Source organism: Meriones unguiculatus, chromosome 7 (assembly GCF_030254825.1).
Source record: "Meriones unguiculatus strain TT.TT164.6M chromosome 7, Bangor_MerUng_6.1, whole genome shotgun sequence".
Taxonomy (NCBI): Eukaryota; Metazoa; Chordata; class Mammalia; order Rodentia; family Muridae; genus Meriones; species Meriones unguiculatus.
The window spans coordinates 115,204,631-115,220,259 of record NC_083355.1 but is presented as its reverse complement, the minus strand read 5'-3'; the positions used below and the strand labels follow the sequence as shown (position 1 = coordinate 115,220,259).

Below are 15,629 nucleotides of genomic sequence, written 5' to 3'. Positions count from 1 at the left end.
TAAATTATATATACTGGAGCCAGGCAAAGTGGCGCATGCCTGTTAACTCAGCCCACTGGGAGGCAGAGGCAGGCAGATCTCTGTGAGGCCAAGGCCAGTCTGGTCTACAAAACAAGTCCAAGACAGCCAGGCTACACAGAGAAACCCTGTCCCAAAGGAAAAAAAAAAGAAAAAGAAAGGAAGAAATTACATATCCTCTCAGCCCCATCTACTGCTGGACTGAGTGCTAAAGCATATCATACTCCTCAATACAGACAACTCCCCTAACACGTGGCTCCTCAGGACCTCACATGTCTTGGGAAGAAAGAGAATACAGTATACATACTTCATGAATGCCTGTAATCCCAGAATTTAGAGGCAGAACACAAAGTCAAGCTCAGCCTGGGCTATATAGTAACAGCTTGCCTCAAAAATAATTTGGGAGGCACAGACCATAGATAGCTCAGTGGTAGTGTGTGCCCAGCGTACATTAAGGCCCTGGGTTCAATTCTTAGCGTTATCAAACAAAAACAAATTAATACTACTACTCACTTCACACATGTGTTTAGTCTGGTTTTAAATCTCACCCACATTAGGGCTTCTGGTGATACAAATAATTGTGAAACTTCATATGCCTTGGGCTGGGGAATGTGACTCAGTGAAAAGTACTTGCTTAACATGTATCATGAGGCCCTTGGGTTTTATCCCCTGCATGTGCCCGTGTGTGCACACACACCTGTGTACACACACTATATTTCTTGAAGAAAAAAAGTAAAAAACAAAAATATGTCAAAATGGCCTACTATCAAAAATGTTAAAGACCTTCTTTCTACTCACCCCTGAAAGTAAATTCCGCTTTCCTAGAATGATGACTAAAGATGACTACTGACTGTTTTGTTTGTTGGCTTCATTGAGACAGGGTCTCACTACATGGTTATACGGGAAAGGGTGACCTCTCATTCTCAACCCCAAGACACCATACAGGGCAAATGATTAGCTCTATTTTAAAATCAGAAATCAGAAGCACAAAAAGTTACTATTATTAGGCCACCCTGGTGACACACACCTATAATGCTAGAACTTGAAAGATACAGTCAGGAGAATCAGAAGTTCAAAATCATCCTCTGCTACTTGCCAAGTTCAAGGCCATCCTGGCCTATATGAGACCTTATTAAACAAACAAAAAAATTCACTTTTATTCAGAATGTAAACAAATGCAAATTTATTTATGGAAAGAAAAACTTCAATTGCACCAGCTAGAAGAGTTTAAATATCTGCCACAAAATGCAAATGTTTCTACAAGATACATAAAATTTTATGCACACGCCCCCAAAGTACCAGAGAACTCAAAGCACCAGGGTGAAGGGAGCATGTATTTCAGACTTGCTTTGGGTTTTTTGTTTTTGTGTTGTGTTTTGTTTTGTTTTTACACAGGGTTTCTCTGTGTAGTCCTAGCTGTCTTGGAACTCGCTCTGTAGGCCAGGCTGACCTTTAGCTCAAAGAATTCCACCTGTCAAGGTACATGTTACCACACCCATCTGGCTTTGGACTTCTTTTTTTTAATAGGGTCACCATATAGCCCATGCTTGCCACAAATGTGCTAACTGTAGCACAGGATGGCCCCCGAACTTGCTAACCATAGTCTTGGCTGACCACAAAAATCACAACTTGAGTGCTAGGGTTGCAGGTATGCATAACCATGGTATGATGTAATTATAATTTTTTTAAGATTTGCTTTACTTTTTAAATTTCTGTGTGTGAGCTGTAAGTGGGTACCCAGAACCCAGAAAAGGGCATTAAATTCCCTGAAACTGGAGTTACAGGTAATTGTGAGTAGCCTGACATGGATTTTGGGAAATGAACTGGAGTCCTCTGCAAGAACAGCACAAGTTTTTAACCACTAAGCCATCACTCCAGACCCTAAGTATAAGTTTTAATAACATAAACTTATTTCCTGAGAAAAACCTGGTATTTCCATCACAGCAGGAATGTTGAGATGGCAGCTCCTTTTTTGACAGTTACTCTGAATGCTTGCTCTAACTATAATTTACATCCACTGAGTGTGACAGGACTCTAATGGCCATTACAGCTATTATGTTACAAATTATAGTAAATGCACTGCAACTCTCTCTCTTTAAAGAAGTGCAAAGACACGTTTCCAAAGTATACAAGGTCACAAATGAGTCAGTAACAAAGTTAGGAGCAGCACTAAACCTTCAGCTCCTCCACCTCAAACCTTTGCATGCTTTTCCCAATCCCAAAAGAGAGAACAGAGAAAACCACCTATTTTCAAAAAACTTTGGTAGGACACTGACAAGAATAAACACAAATCAGAAGATTCACCTTGGTCCAAAGAAACAAGCTACGTTTGCATACCATTACCTCTTTCCTTGTTCTCAGAGCCACACGGTACAACATAAAGAAACAACTGATTTTGGATATATTAATCCTTGGTAAGAGGTACTCTTCAATATGGACAACTTAGTTTCCCCCTAACTGAACATTTGTAAGTTAATCTTTCATCACCTTCTCACATTCCGTCCAAGGTGCTATGGAGTGCATTAATTTCCTCACTCTCTCAATAGTCAAAAGTTAAAACAAGCAGAACATAGTTACATTGCCAATGACAAAAAAAAAAAAGCGCCAATAAATTGCTGCGTTTAACGAGACATTTTAAAACACCATGACATACGTCACAGATTTACTGTCAAGTTCTTGGTTGGTTACTTTAAAGTAGCATTTAAGGCATATCCCTCCCTGTTTGGGACATAGCCTGACTCGTTAGACAAGATAAATCTAGGCACGCTCACACAGAACACCTCTGAAGCAACTTAGCTCATTGAAAACATTATTTCAACTCCCAAGTGTGAGTACGCAGCCCTCTCACACTGCAAGGAACAGAATGACCCTCTTCAAAAATCTCCGCGGAGACAATGACAGCCGTCCTCCCGGGAAGGTTTTTGGAAACAGCGCTGACCCCACAAGAGGCTCCCAGGAAGTGTCAGTGCGGCAGCAGGTGGAGTAGCCCTACGTGCCGAGCAGGTCCTTTCTGACCTAGTCTCCAAGTCCTCCGCCTCCCCGTCCCGGTTCCGCCTTACGGACCTCTCCAAGCCGCCTCGCACCCGGGTTCTCTCACCCGGGCAGGACTCTCGAGCCTCCCGGGAAGCGAGGCCACCTCAGACGGCCGCCGCACCTCTTCCGGGGACTGGCAGGCCCGCTCCCCGGCGGCGTCGAAACCCGACGGACCCTGCCGCGGGGGGACACCGGCTACTCCCGGGGCATCTCCGCGACCCGGTTCCAGAGCTCCGTCCCCTTGGAGGCACCGCTGCCGCCACCCGCCTCACTCCTGAACCCCCTCTCCTCCAGAGTACCCCGGCGGAGTTACCGGCCCACTCAAAAGTACGAGCGCCGGCCGCCCCCACCGGGCACCCGGGCCTCGCTGTCACCGCCCAGCTCCCGGCCTCGGCCCGCGCCGCCGGCGTGCCCCCGGTGACGCCCGGGTCGGTACCTTGCGGACCCCCTTGTAGATATAGAAGTAGAGCTCCCGGCCCACATTGAAGCAGAGGCGGTCGCCGTTGCCAGACTGGTCGTTGAGGTTTACGAAGGAGACGCGGACAGGGTTGGATCCCTGCGAGTTGAAGGGCACCCGGTTGGGCCGGCTGTACTCCGAGTGCGGCAGCAGCTTGTACAGACCTTCCCGGGTGGTGAATTGGGTCTTAATCTCGTTCATCTCCTTCCCTCCTCCCTCCGTCGCCATCTTGGAAAGCAGCGTTCATCCTGCCCTAAGTGCCCGGATCACGCCCACCGCGCAGGCGCCGTCCTCGGCTGCTCGCTCTCCACTCCCCACCCCCTTCCCCGCGGCCCCGCCCATTCGCAAGCCAGGCCCAGAAGGCGGGCCCAAGCGAAGGGGGCGGGCTTACCTACGGCCCGACTGCGCACGCGTGCTCACCTGGCGCACTCCGCCCGGGGTGGAGGGGCGGGGCGAGCGCAGACTCCTCCCCTGGGTGCCGCCCTCTCAGTACCTGTAGGAGCGGACGCGGAGATGTGGTGCGGTGCCCGGGTCTGCGGTGTTGGCGCTCTGGGCTGCGCTGAGGCAGCCTATCCCGAAGGGAGGTCGCCGCCTCGGCCTCGGCCTGGCGGTGGTCCCCTCGGAGCCTGAGACGAATAGGGCAGTCCGGCGTTGAGACGCGTGCGTCCGAGCTGTACTCGCCTCCCCCTGCGCTGGCGAGGACACAGCGGGTCGGGGTTTGGCGCCGGGTCTGGAGCTTCTCCACGCCTCCCGGAGGTAGTTTGGCACGAGGATTGGGTTTTTATTAGACCTCACGGTTTGGTTTGGTTTTGGAGGCGGGGTGGGAAGAAGAGCACAAATGCATAGGACTTGTGTTTTCGAGTCTCACCTGAAACCTAACTGGTGAGCATTGGCTGGTTCTTGAGAAAGGTTGTGTTGGCGCTTATGTCTTCTGTGCATTAGCCGTCGTCACTCCGAGTCTAGAGGAAGGGGCGAGGGTCACAGCCCAGACCTTCCCGAGCCAGACATTGAATCTGCACATGATTTTCTTGCTCAGTAGTTAATAAAGGTGAAGCTAATTAATTTTTAAAGCCTAAAATGGAACCCGAAGTTGTTTGCTTAGTTGTATGAATATTCTTACGAAGTCTAAATACTGAGTAAGGACAAGCACACACATTAAAGTAGGCTTAAACAATCACCATTCGGTGCATCGATTCCTGGGTCTGTGCGCTGGAATACAAAGGCGTCTAAAGTAATAGACGTTATAATAGAGTTCTAGAATGGGGGAAATGTTAAACGAAGAATGAACTGTTCCTGAAAAGTCAGGTCTGTAGAGTAGAAAATAAGAGAACAAGCCCAGTACAGTGGTGAGCGCCTGTAGTTCAGGACAGAAGGAATGCCTAAGCCCAGAAGCTGGAGGCTATCCCGGCCCACCGAGCAAAACTCCAGCTCACAAAAATCAATTGTAAACAAGGGGAGTGTTGCAAAAAAGCTTTAATCACAACCACTTCGTGTAGTAAGAAGCAAATACATAAACACATTAGAAATTGTGCCAATGATGTAATAATGCATTTGACACTAACATCTTGCAGCTTTCATACATGGTGGCCAAAAGAAAAAATAATACTACAGTGAAATTCTTTTCTTCTTCTTCTTCTTCTTCTTCTTCTTCTTCCTCTTCTCTTCTTCTTCTCCTTCTTTTCTTCTTGAGATGATTTCTCTGTGTAGCCTTGGGTGTTCTGGACGCCCTTTGTAGACCAGGCTGGCCTTGAACTCATAGAGATCTGCCTGGCTCTGCCTATCTGGGATTACAGGCGTGCAGCACTGCACCCAACTTTTTATCTTTATTTATTTATTTATTTATTTATTTATTTAAACTGCATTTCACTAAATAGCCCTGGCTGTCCTGGAATTCAGTAGGAAACCAAATTGGTCTCCAACTCAAAAATCCATCTTAGAAATCCATCTAACCTCTGGAGTGCTGGGGTTAGAGTGCTGGAGTTAAGCCATGAGCCATTTATTTTGTTTTTTGAGATAGGGTTTCTTGTGTAGCCTTGGCTGCTCTGAAAATGGCTCTGTAGACCAGGCTGGCCTTGGAACTCAGACACATTCCCTGCCTCTGCCTCTTGTGTCATGGGATCAAAGGCACGCTGTGCCGCCACCTGGCTTTAAAATCCTTCTTAATACATCCCTAGAATACACTTTAAATTTCATTTTGTCATTATTTGGTTTTTCCTAAAATGTAAATATGGATCAGACCTCTTAAAAATACTAGGGTATGTTCAGTAGGTAATCCCAATCTCCCATAGCTATGTTACTTTGCACCAAAAATGTGTTTACAATGGATGGTCATCTTGAGGGATAAGTAGCAATTTGTTCACCTTCAACCATAATATTCAGCTGCCCATAAGACCAATATAGCCCTGGGTAGGATGGCATATGCTTTAATCTCAGCACTTGGGAGGAAGAGACAGATGTCAAGGCCATCCTGGTCTACACAAAGGGTCCAGGGCACATAGGGCCACATAGTGAAACCTATTTGCAGCACTCATTTTTTTTTAAGTCTGCTTTATTTGGGGTGTTTAGGCCTCAACCCCCACCCCCTTCCAACCTCCCTACCCTACATAGGAAAGAGAAGGTTAGTAGGGAAAGAGGGCCCCTTTACTTCTACTGGCTTTTAGGGTTGAAGGGTTCTTTTATTCTTTTAGAGTTATACCATCTCTGTCAACAGCACACACAGCCGCCAGTCTCCTTCAAGACACTGCATCCAGACGTGTTTCTTTAGCTTCTCTAAACTGCTACAAGCCACGCACCAATACCACGACCACACTCTTGCTTGGCTGTCAATTTATAGCATCAGAGTCCCAGACCATGCCCCTCTTTTGCCAGGGTCCCAGCTGGCAAAAGCCACACCCCACATGAGACAAATAACAGCTGTGGACAAACTGAAACCTCACACTTGGCTTTAAAAGAAAAGCATTTTTATATAACATGACTGAGTTTACAAAGAAACCAAAATTTCCATACACCTGTCTTTAATTTTTTTTTTTTATTTATTTTTTGCCAGACATGGTAGCATAGTCCTGGAATGCTATCATTCCCAGAGACTGAGAAATAAGGATGGAGGCTCAAAGCCAGCCAAGCATTCTGGCACAGTACTAGGGAATTGGTAGCAGAAAGATGGAGGAGCAGGAGTTCAAGGACATCCTCACTTAGGAAGTAACTTGAGAAACCTGCCTGGGCTACTGTGGACTCTCTTAAAATAAAGAATTCAATGCTGCCTTGTAATACATAGCAAGAAACTATGGAAAAGCAACAGCCAGGGCTGGAAGGATGATTCACTGGTTGAGAGCACTTCCTGAGCTTTCAGAAGACTCAGGGTTGATTCCTAGCACCCGCTTGGCAGCCTACAACCTTCTGTAACTCCAGTTCCAGGGAATCTTATGTCCTCCTCTGGCCTCCACAGGCACCTCATGCATAAAATATACAGACCTTCATGCTGGCAAAATACCCATGCACATAAAAAATAAAAATCGTCTGGGCATAGTGGTGCACAGCTTTAATCCCAGCACCCAGGAGGCAGAGGCAGGTAGATCTCTGTGAGCTCAAGGCCAACCTAGTCTACAGAACCAGCACAGCCAGAAGTACATGGGGAAACCCTGTCTCAAAACAATAAAAAAGTCTGGGGAGGGAGATCCATTTTCACAAAATGTTAAAATTTTGTGAAAAAAAAAGTTTAAAATTGCATTTCTAGATCTGAGGCTATCATCCAATAGAACTTTGGTTACCAGAGGGTAAGAAGACAGGGATGGACAGATGTTGGTCAAAACATCCAAAGTTTCATCAGTTTGTGTGAATAAGCTCTGGAGCTCTTTAGAGCAACCTAGTTTTGTATCCATACTTAAAAGATAACACATTTGGAAGTTCGTAAAGTAGCTTTTAAGTGTTTCACTACAGAAAAGGTCAATACTTAATCTTACATGGTTGCCCACATCTGTAATTCCAACAACTGAGGTAGAGGAAGGAGGATCAGGAGCTCAAGGTTATCCTTAGCCACATAATGAATTTGAGGCAGCCTGGGCTACATGAGTCACTGTCTCAAAAATAAAAAAGAGGGGAGGGGCATGCATGCAGAAAGGGGAGGGAGGGTGGGATCGGGAGGGGAGGAGGGAGGGACTTATGAGGGGATACAAAATGAATAAAGTGTAATTAATAAAAGTGAAATAATAAATAAATAAGAAACACCTGCTTTTTTTCTTGTTGGCCATGTGAAGGCAAGATGGGTCACCAGCAGCTCTACTGGAGTCACCCACGGAAGTTCGGCCAGGGTTCTCACTCTTGCTGCTTGCCCTACCTCACACTCTGATCCAGAAATACAGAATGCACACGTGCCATTAGTGAAGGATATAGGCTTCATTAAGTTGGACTAGTCGGCCTTGAATGGATTAGTCAAGACTGTCTACCCAGGAAAACTGATCGTGCTAGTCTTTGTACATAAAAAAATGAAAGAAAAAAAAAAAAAACTAAGACCTTCAAAAAACAGAAATACCTGAGAAAAATGGGAATGTGAAGCCAATTCCACAGTATGAATGAATTCAGTGCTAGTTGCAGTGAACAATGTACTCTCCAGGATAAATATGTATGATTTGCATGTGTCGGTTAACAGGGGTCTTGAACAGCTGGAGAGAGGGCTCAGCAGTTGAGTACCAGCTACTCTTCCAGAGGACCTGGGCTCAGTTCCCAGAACCTGAACGGTGACTTACAACAGGCTAACACCTCCGCTTCCGTGGAGCCCAGTGCCACCTTCTAGCCTCTGCGAACCCAGTGCCGTCTTCTAGCCTCTGCGGACGCTGCACTGCTGTGGTGCACAGACATGCACGCAGTCAAAATACCCACACACATAAAAATAATAAAATATTTCAAAAATATACTAAGTTAAAAGCTTTTCCTTATTCTCAATGTCTTTGAGATGGAGTCCCCCGTCGTATTACTAGCTCTCTGAGAACCATGTAGGCTCACTGGCCAGCCTTGAATTTCCAGCACTCCCACTGTTTCTGCTACCTACCTGCTAGGATTACAAGTATGTCCCATCACACCCAGCAAGAAGTGTAACTAGTTTTGAAGGTGTTTCTATGTTTGTTGCGTGTATGTGGGTATGTGTGCACGAGAGTACTCACGAGGGGGCTCTAGTGCAGTGTAGGGAGGTCAAAGGACAACGCCGAGGGATCAGTTCTCCCCTTCCAGAAATGGAGCTCAGCATGCCAAGCTTGTGCAGCAAGAGCCTTTACCCACTGAATCATCTCGCCAGTCCTCAGTTTCCTAGTTCACGGTGGTACCAGGGATTGAACCCAGGGCTGTGTGCTTACCAGGCAAGCACCCTTCCACTGCCCTATATCTCCAGCCCTTGTTGAAGTGGTCTCAGTTCCCAGACAGGCCTTAAACTCGCACTTGTGCTTCAGCATCCCAAATAACTGTAATTAGTGTCTTGTGCCTCTAGGCCCTTTTCAAATGTGACTAATAAGCACAATGTGGACCCTTTGCTAAGTGTTAATGTATGCTTTCCTTTTTTAATGAAAGTATGTATTTTGCTTCCATGTATGTATGCACACCACAAGCATGTAGTTCCTAAGGAAGGCAGAAGAGAGTGTTGGAACTTCTGGAGTTACAGGTAGTTGTGAGCTGCCATGTGGTTGCTGGGAACCAAACCCAGGTCCTCTGCAAGAGAAGCTCTAATCACTGAGCCATTTTTCTGGCCCCCTATGCTTTCCTAATCATAAAAGACATAATAATGTAGATAACATCCTCCTCCCTCTCCTTTGGTGGGTTTTCAATACACACACATAAGCTTCTTCATGCTAAATGCTAGGATTAAAGCCAAGCACTACCACAACTGGATTAAAAATAAAATATTCAAATAAAATAAAATAAAAGTTAGGTATGTAGCTAGACACAATGGCACATGCCTATAATCCCAGCACTCAGGACACAGAGGTAGGTGGATCTCTGTGAGCAAGCCTGGTCTACAAAGGGTGTCTGGGACAGCCAAGACTACTCAGAGAAATCATGGGGGAGGGGAAGCCAAGAAGAGGAAGCTAGGTATGAGCTGGGTGGTAGTGGCACACACCTTCGGTCTCAGTACTTGGGAGGCAGGTTTTTCAAGGGTTCTCTATGTAGCCCTGGCTGTCTTGGAACTCACTCTATAGACCAGGCTGGCCTGGAACTCAGGGATCGCCCGCCTCTACTTCACCAGTGCTGTGATAAAAAGTGTGTACCACCATGCCAAGCTAACATTTCCCCCTTCTACAAGTAAAAAGACAACCATACTACTGAAATGGCTTGTTTGTATTCACTACCCTAGAGTTCGATACTAATAGAAAAATTTGAGGTTAGGTCCTTAAAGAGAAACATCAGCCAAAATGGTTGCTCACTCTTTAATCCCAGGGAGGCAAAGGCAGGCAAATCTCTTCTGAGTTAGAGGCCAACCAGGTTTACGTAGAGAGTTGCAGGACATCCACAGCTACATAACGAGACTTGCTCAAAAACAAAACAAAAAAGAAGCATCACAAGTCAGGCATGGTGGCTAGATTGGTATTCTATTGCTTTTGAAGGATCAAAACCAAGTTATTATAGCTGTTTATATAATGATAGATAAATATGTATAGAGTTATAAAGTTATAAAAGGGCATTTATTGGATTATCTTACTCAGTTGGAGGCTAGGCCATCCAAACAAAGCTGTCTGCACACTGAAGAGCCAGAGAACGTAGTATCTACAGTACAAAAAGCTGGAGCCTCAGAATGAGAGAGGACGAGTCAGTCCCAGGTTCAAGGCCTGGGTTTTCCCTGGGGAGCCACTGATTTGAGTCCGCACAGAGACAGAAACACTTGCTGCAGAAGGATGGCGTTTTTGCTTGCTGGCTGGCAGTATCTTCTTTCACTTTTGTTTCATCTGAGTCCGCGGCCTGTTGGACAGCACTGCCCACATTCCCTGAGCCTTTCTGCTCAGTTGCTGTCCCACATTTCAATCCTCTCTGACACACCCGGAAGTGGACTTTACTAATCCACTAGGCATCTCAACCCAGTCAAACTGACACTCAAACTTAACCATCACAAGCTCACCACTTGTGAACTGGGCTCCCAACATATTTCCTTATTTCATATGTCATCTCCAAGTAAAGATGATAAGATCACGAGTCTGCCTAACATGACAGAAATGCAGACAACCAAATATTACCAATTCCTTTCCCCAGAATAGGTGAGAGGATCCTTTGAAGAATATTTACTCTTCTCCTGACATCTCTGGTACCAACTCCATTAACATTATAGTACATAATACAGGCACAGGAGAAGAGAACAGGATTATCTATTCAATATATCCCTAGATGAACACAAACATATTCCTAGCAAACAGGAAAGAATACTCACGGCAGTCATATAATCCTTCCTGTAACTGGCACGTAGCTGAGGCTGCTGTTTATGATTTTCTTTGGCTTTCCATTCTGTATTCGTGCCTCCTTCAGCGAGAACCTCCATTGAGTCTTGGTTCCTTATCTGGAGGAATGTTTTATGACTTTTCTTGAACAGTCTTGATTGTTTTGATTTTTGTTTTTTGAGACAGGGTTTCTCTGTGTAACCCTAGCTGTCCTGGAATTCGCTTTATAGACCAGACCAGCTTCAAACTTAGAGATCTGCTTGCCTCTGCCTTTGAGTGCTGGGATTAAAGGTGTGTGCCCCCACGTTTTCGAGAAGAGTCTATTTCTTTTACCCCCAAGTAGAGAAGACAACAGACATAGGAAAGAATCCCACCCACCTCCTTTGAGGAGCTGCTTTAACTTGGGTCACTCAGGAGCATGTGAAATTTAATGACAGGCACATCTTTAAAGACAAGCCCTTCCCCACCCCCAGCACTTGATAACTGCTTATATCTCCTCAGGGAGGGGGGGTGCCTCATACACTCTACCCCCAATGGACCCAATCTTGTACAGGTCTTGTATAAGCAGAAACAGGTGCTCTAATTCAAGACAGAAATGAGCTCATCCAACCCAAAGGAAACAGGCACAGCACTCCTTTCTCCAGCTATTAGTCTCTGCCTCCTGTTCAATGATGCTCTCTTGGAGGAGGTGATGATATATATGTATGAATATTTTATCTCATTTACAGCTGAGTTTTGGGTCACCATATCACAGCAAGAGTTATTTATTATTTGCACTTTGAGTAATGACTCTCCACAGTAACCATATAAAGAAACTTCTCTAACTGGACAGTGTCAATAATCTAGAGATATAAACATAAATGTTAAGCAGAGACAGATGGCTCTAAGATCAGGGACATCCTGGTCTACAGAGAAATTTCTGGGACAGTCAGGGCTACACAGAGAAACTATCTTGAAAAAAATACATGTGTATGCATATACATGTATATGTTAGAAAGCAATTTGAAAGGCACATCAGATCCTCTTAACAAAACAACAGAAGCTTCCCCACTAGGAATAGTTGTCCTGGCTTACTGTACCAAACATGGATTCCCTCCTATGGAATGGGCCTTAAATCCAACTGAAAAGTAGTTGATGGCACCCATAACCTCTGTGCCACTATTGCGCCAGCAGATACACACATTATCTGGGATACTGATTAGTTACACACTGGGTCTATAGTAAACAGGACCATTGGCAACAATTCTGTCCCAACAAGCTATGACAGTAGCCCGGATATGAGGGAACCTAAGCCTCCCTGGCCTATAACTTGCTGAGAGGCAGCCCACCCCTGGCAGTGGGGTTTTCATTCAGTAATCTTATGGCTACAGGGAGTACCTTTTCCCACCTGTTTAAACTCCTTGCCTGCTGTTTTTATGTATACAGCTGCAGGCTGTTACAGGGTTTTCTCAATCACCTTCTTGGGTATCTTCTTCATTTGTCCAACCATAAGACCCTCAAGAATTTCACAGCTGTGCCTGGGCTTGCTTGTATTCCTGGTGATTGTTGCTTATCCTTGCTCCTTTGTAAACATTTGCACGTCTTTTAGATGCTTTTATAAATCTGTAAGACACTCAGAAGTTAGCATTTTATTGTCTATATAATGAAACATTTTTACCATGGGCAGTGTTTTACATGCTAATCTTAGCACATCAAAGGCTGAGGCAAGAGGATCGCCGCAGGTTCTAAGACATCACGGGCTCTGTAATGAGTTCAGAGCAAGCTTGGGCTACATAGCAAAGTCCTATCCCAAAAAATAAATTAATGAACAGGTATAGGAGGCTAAAACACATCACAAGTTCAAAGATATAGTTACGTAGCCTGAGGCCAGCCTGGACCACGTGAGTGCTTGTCTCCAAACAACAACAAAAATGGTAGTGCGCACCTGTAATCACAGTATTTGGGAAGTGGAAACAAAGGCAGGAAGATTAAGATTTCAAAGTCTTTCTCAGCTACAGAGGGAGTTCACAACAGTCTAGAACACACAAGATCCTATCTCACACACAGATATACACAAAAAGTCAAAAAGGATAGGACATTATCTCTGCTGAAAGACCTACCATTCCAAGCCATTTACCCTAAGCAATAAGAGCTGGTCTCACAGCTGGGCAGTGGTGGTGCACACCCTTAGTTCCAGCACTTGGGAGGCAGAGGCAGGCAGATCTCTATGGGTTCGAGGCCAGCCTGGTCTACACAGTGAGTTCCAGGACAGCCAAGGCTATTCAGAGAAACCCTGTCTCAAAAACCCAAGAGAGAGAGAGAGAGATCACTGTGTAGACCAGGCTGAGAACTGGTCTCAGAATTCTGCAATGGAATAAATGCCAGAGCCCAGAGAGTGTCAGGGAGCCTGAGAAAGAACAAGGCTGCTGCTGCTTTCCCCCTGAGGCTCCTGATGCTGTTGATGCATTGAGACAAGAAGTTGGAGATCTCCTGAAAGGAGGACTGGACTGGCTCCAAGGAACCCAACGACTTTAACCAGCAGGAAGCATCTAGGAGAACTGTGCCCCCTCTCCCACTAACCCTTTCTCTCTCCTACCTGGTGTTGGGGTGTTGGAAGAGATTGGGGTGGAGTAGGGAGAAAGAGATATAAGAAATGTAAATAGAAGAGTTTTTTTTTTTAAGTATGCCAACAGTAGATACTTGACAACAACAAAAACACCAGGTTAAAAAAAAAAAAAAACACCAGGTTTTCCTTTTCTAAAATAATTTATTTTTATTTCTTTGTGTGTTGATGTTCTGCCTGCATTTATGTCTGTGTCAGGGAGTCAGATCTTGGAGTTACAGATAGTTGTGAGCTGCCATATGGGTGGTGGGAATTGAACCTGGGTTCATTTAGGAAGAACCATCAGTGCATCTCTCAAGTCCCCAGCTCTTCCTTTTAATGTCAGCCTTTGAAAGGCAGATCTCTGTGAGTTCAAGGCTAACTATGACTACACAGTGAGACCCTCTCTCTCTCTCTCTCTCTCTCACTCACACACACACACACACACACACACACTCCAGAAAAGGCAAAGTCAAATGTAGCATGAAAGAGTCCATCACTCAATTGTTTTCTCAAAAGAATGATGCTGAAGTTTGGTTTTCAGCACCCATATCAGGCAGCTCACAACTACCTCTGCCCCCTGCTCTCAGGAACCCAGAACTGAGGAAAGTCACAGGGTGACTTCACTTAAATTCCAAGGTCGTATGCAGCTGTCACTTGCAGTCTGCCATAAGGAGAAAGGTGACAACTCCAGAGTTCCCAGTGCCCCACACAGGTCTGTTTGTTAAAGTATTGGTGAAGCACATCTGGACCTGCCCACTGTGCAGATTTTATACAGCATTTCCACTCCAGCATTCCAGTTTTTGGATCCATGCAATCCCTCCATCAGGAGTTAACCAAGGGATATCCAGGATGTTCAGATCATTCACAGTCTCGACCTATAATTTAACCAACAGATAAGCTGTTAGCACATTCCTTTTTCTCTTTTTTTTTTTTTTTTTTTTGTTGTTTTTGTTTTGTTTTCAAGACTGGGTTTCTCTGTGTGGCCTTGGCTGTCCTGGACTCACTCTGTAGACCAGACTGGCCTTGAACTCAGAGATTCTCCTGCCTCTGCCTCCTGAGTCCTGGGATTACGGGCATGGTTATTACACCCGGCCTTTCCTTCCTTCCTCCCTCCCTCCCTTCCTTCTTTTTGTTGTTGCTGTTGTTTTGGCTTTTTGAGACAGGGTATCTCTTTGTAGCTGTGGCTGTCCTGGAACTCAGGCTACCTCTGTACCTCCACCTGGCTGTTACCTTTCTTAGCTTTGGGAACTGCAGCCAGAATCTGCTCAGTGGACCCTATCAACATATTCACCCCTGTCTACCACTGTCATACACCCTAAAATCCGGTTCATCCCAGTACAGGTTCCCCAGGCCCTGTGTGTGAATTAGAAACTCAGGAAGTTCTTTAGAAGTTCTTAGGCCTCCTGGGCCACAGTGCGAACCACACCCTTACTGCAGACACTCTCAGAGGCTGAGTGTTAAACTCCCATCACAGTTCATCCAGTCACATGAAGGCTTGTGCCTACATTCTGGTTTGGTTTGTCTTTCTGAGACAGGCTATCACTATAGCCCCAGATGGCTTCCAACTCATGGTAATTCAACTGCCTCAGCCTCACAAGTGCTAAAAATACAAGTATGAGCCATCATATGCAGCTTTGTGCTATTGTTACTTTTGGCAACTTCCACCCGAGACTACAGGTAAGAAGATTCTCCTTCTGGACATACTTAGAATATTAGGTTGTTTCTGCACATCTGGAACTGGGATATTTGAGAGCCTGAGGGTTTTTTTTTCTTTCTTGCTTTATTGGGAGATACCAGGAACAACAATACTAGCTAACAATATTGTGCTCCTTAGTTTTCCAGAAATACTTACAGGTATTCACGTACAGTCATTAAATCCCTTGCCTCTCCTAAGTGACAAATTATAAGACGCACTTGTGCTGCGTGCTTCTTTAAACCATTCAGGCCAGGGATCACCAGTGTGCTCTCTGCTATCAGGAGGGAGCCTAGCAATTTCAGGTCTAATCACAGTAGAGCAGCAGCTCCAGAGACCTCAGATCCAGTTAAGGAAATTCAGCCTTACTCTTCCGTTTCTCTAGCTCCACTCCAGGTAGCAAAAGCTGTATTGGGGTTTCCTATGGCCACAGAA

At 45.4% G+C, this 15,629-nt stretch overlaps 1 protein-coding gene across 9 annotated transcripts in view; it reads right to left on the bottom strand.

Annotated features, from left to right (window-relative positions):
* Window positions 1-3,807, bottom strand: part of Wdr20 (WD repeat domain 20) — a 67,686-nt gene extending 63,879 nt beyond the window's left edge. For 2 of the 9 annotated variants that reach the window (XR_009593143.1, XM_021645031.2), the window contains exon 1: window positions 3,488-3,807. Coding sequence is in view for 6 of the 9 variants with exons in the window: in XM_021645031.2 (XP_021500706.1) it covers window positions 3,488-3,736 (249 nt within the window). In the remaining 3 variants the exon portion in view is untranslated. The remainder of the gene's footprint in view (window positions 1-3,487) is intronic. The other 7 variants (XM_021645028.2, XM_021645029.2, XM_021645026.2 and 4 more) reach the window with 5 other exon arrangements.
* Between the last annotated feature and the right edge of the window lie 11,822 nt (window positions 3,808-15,629).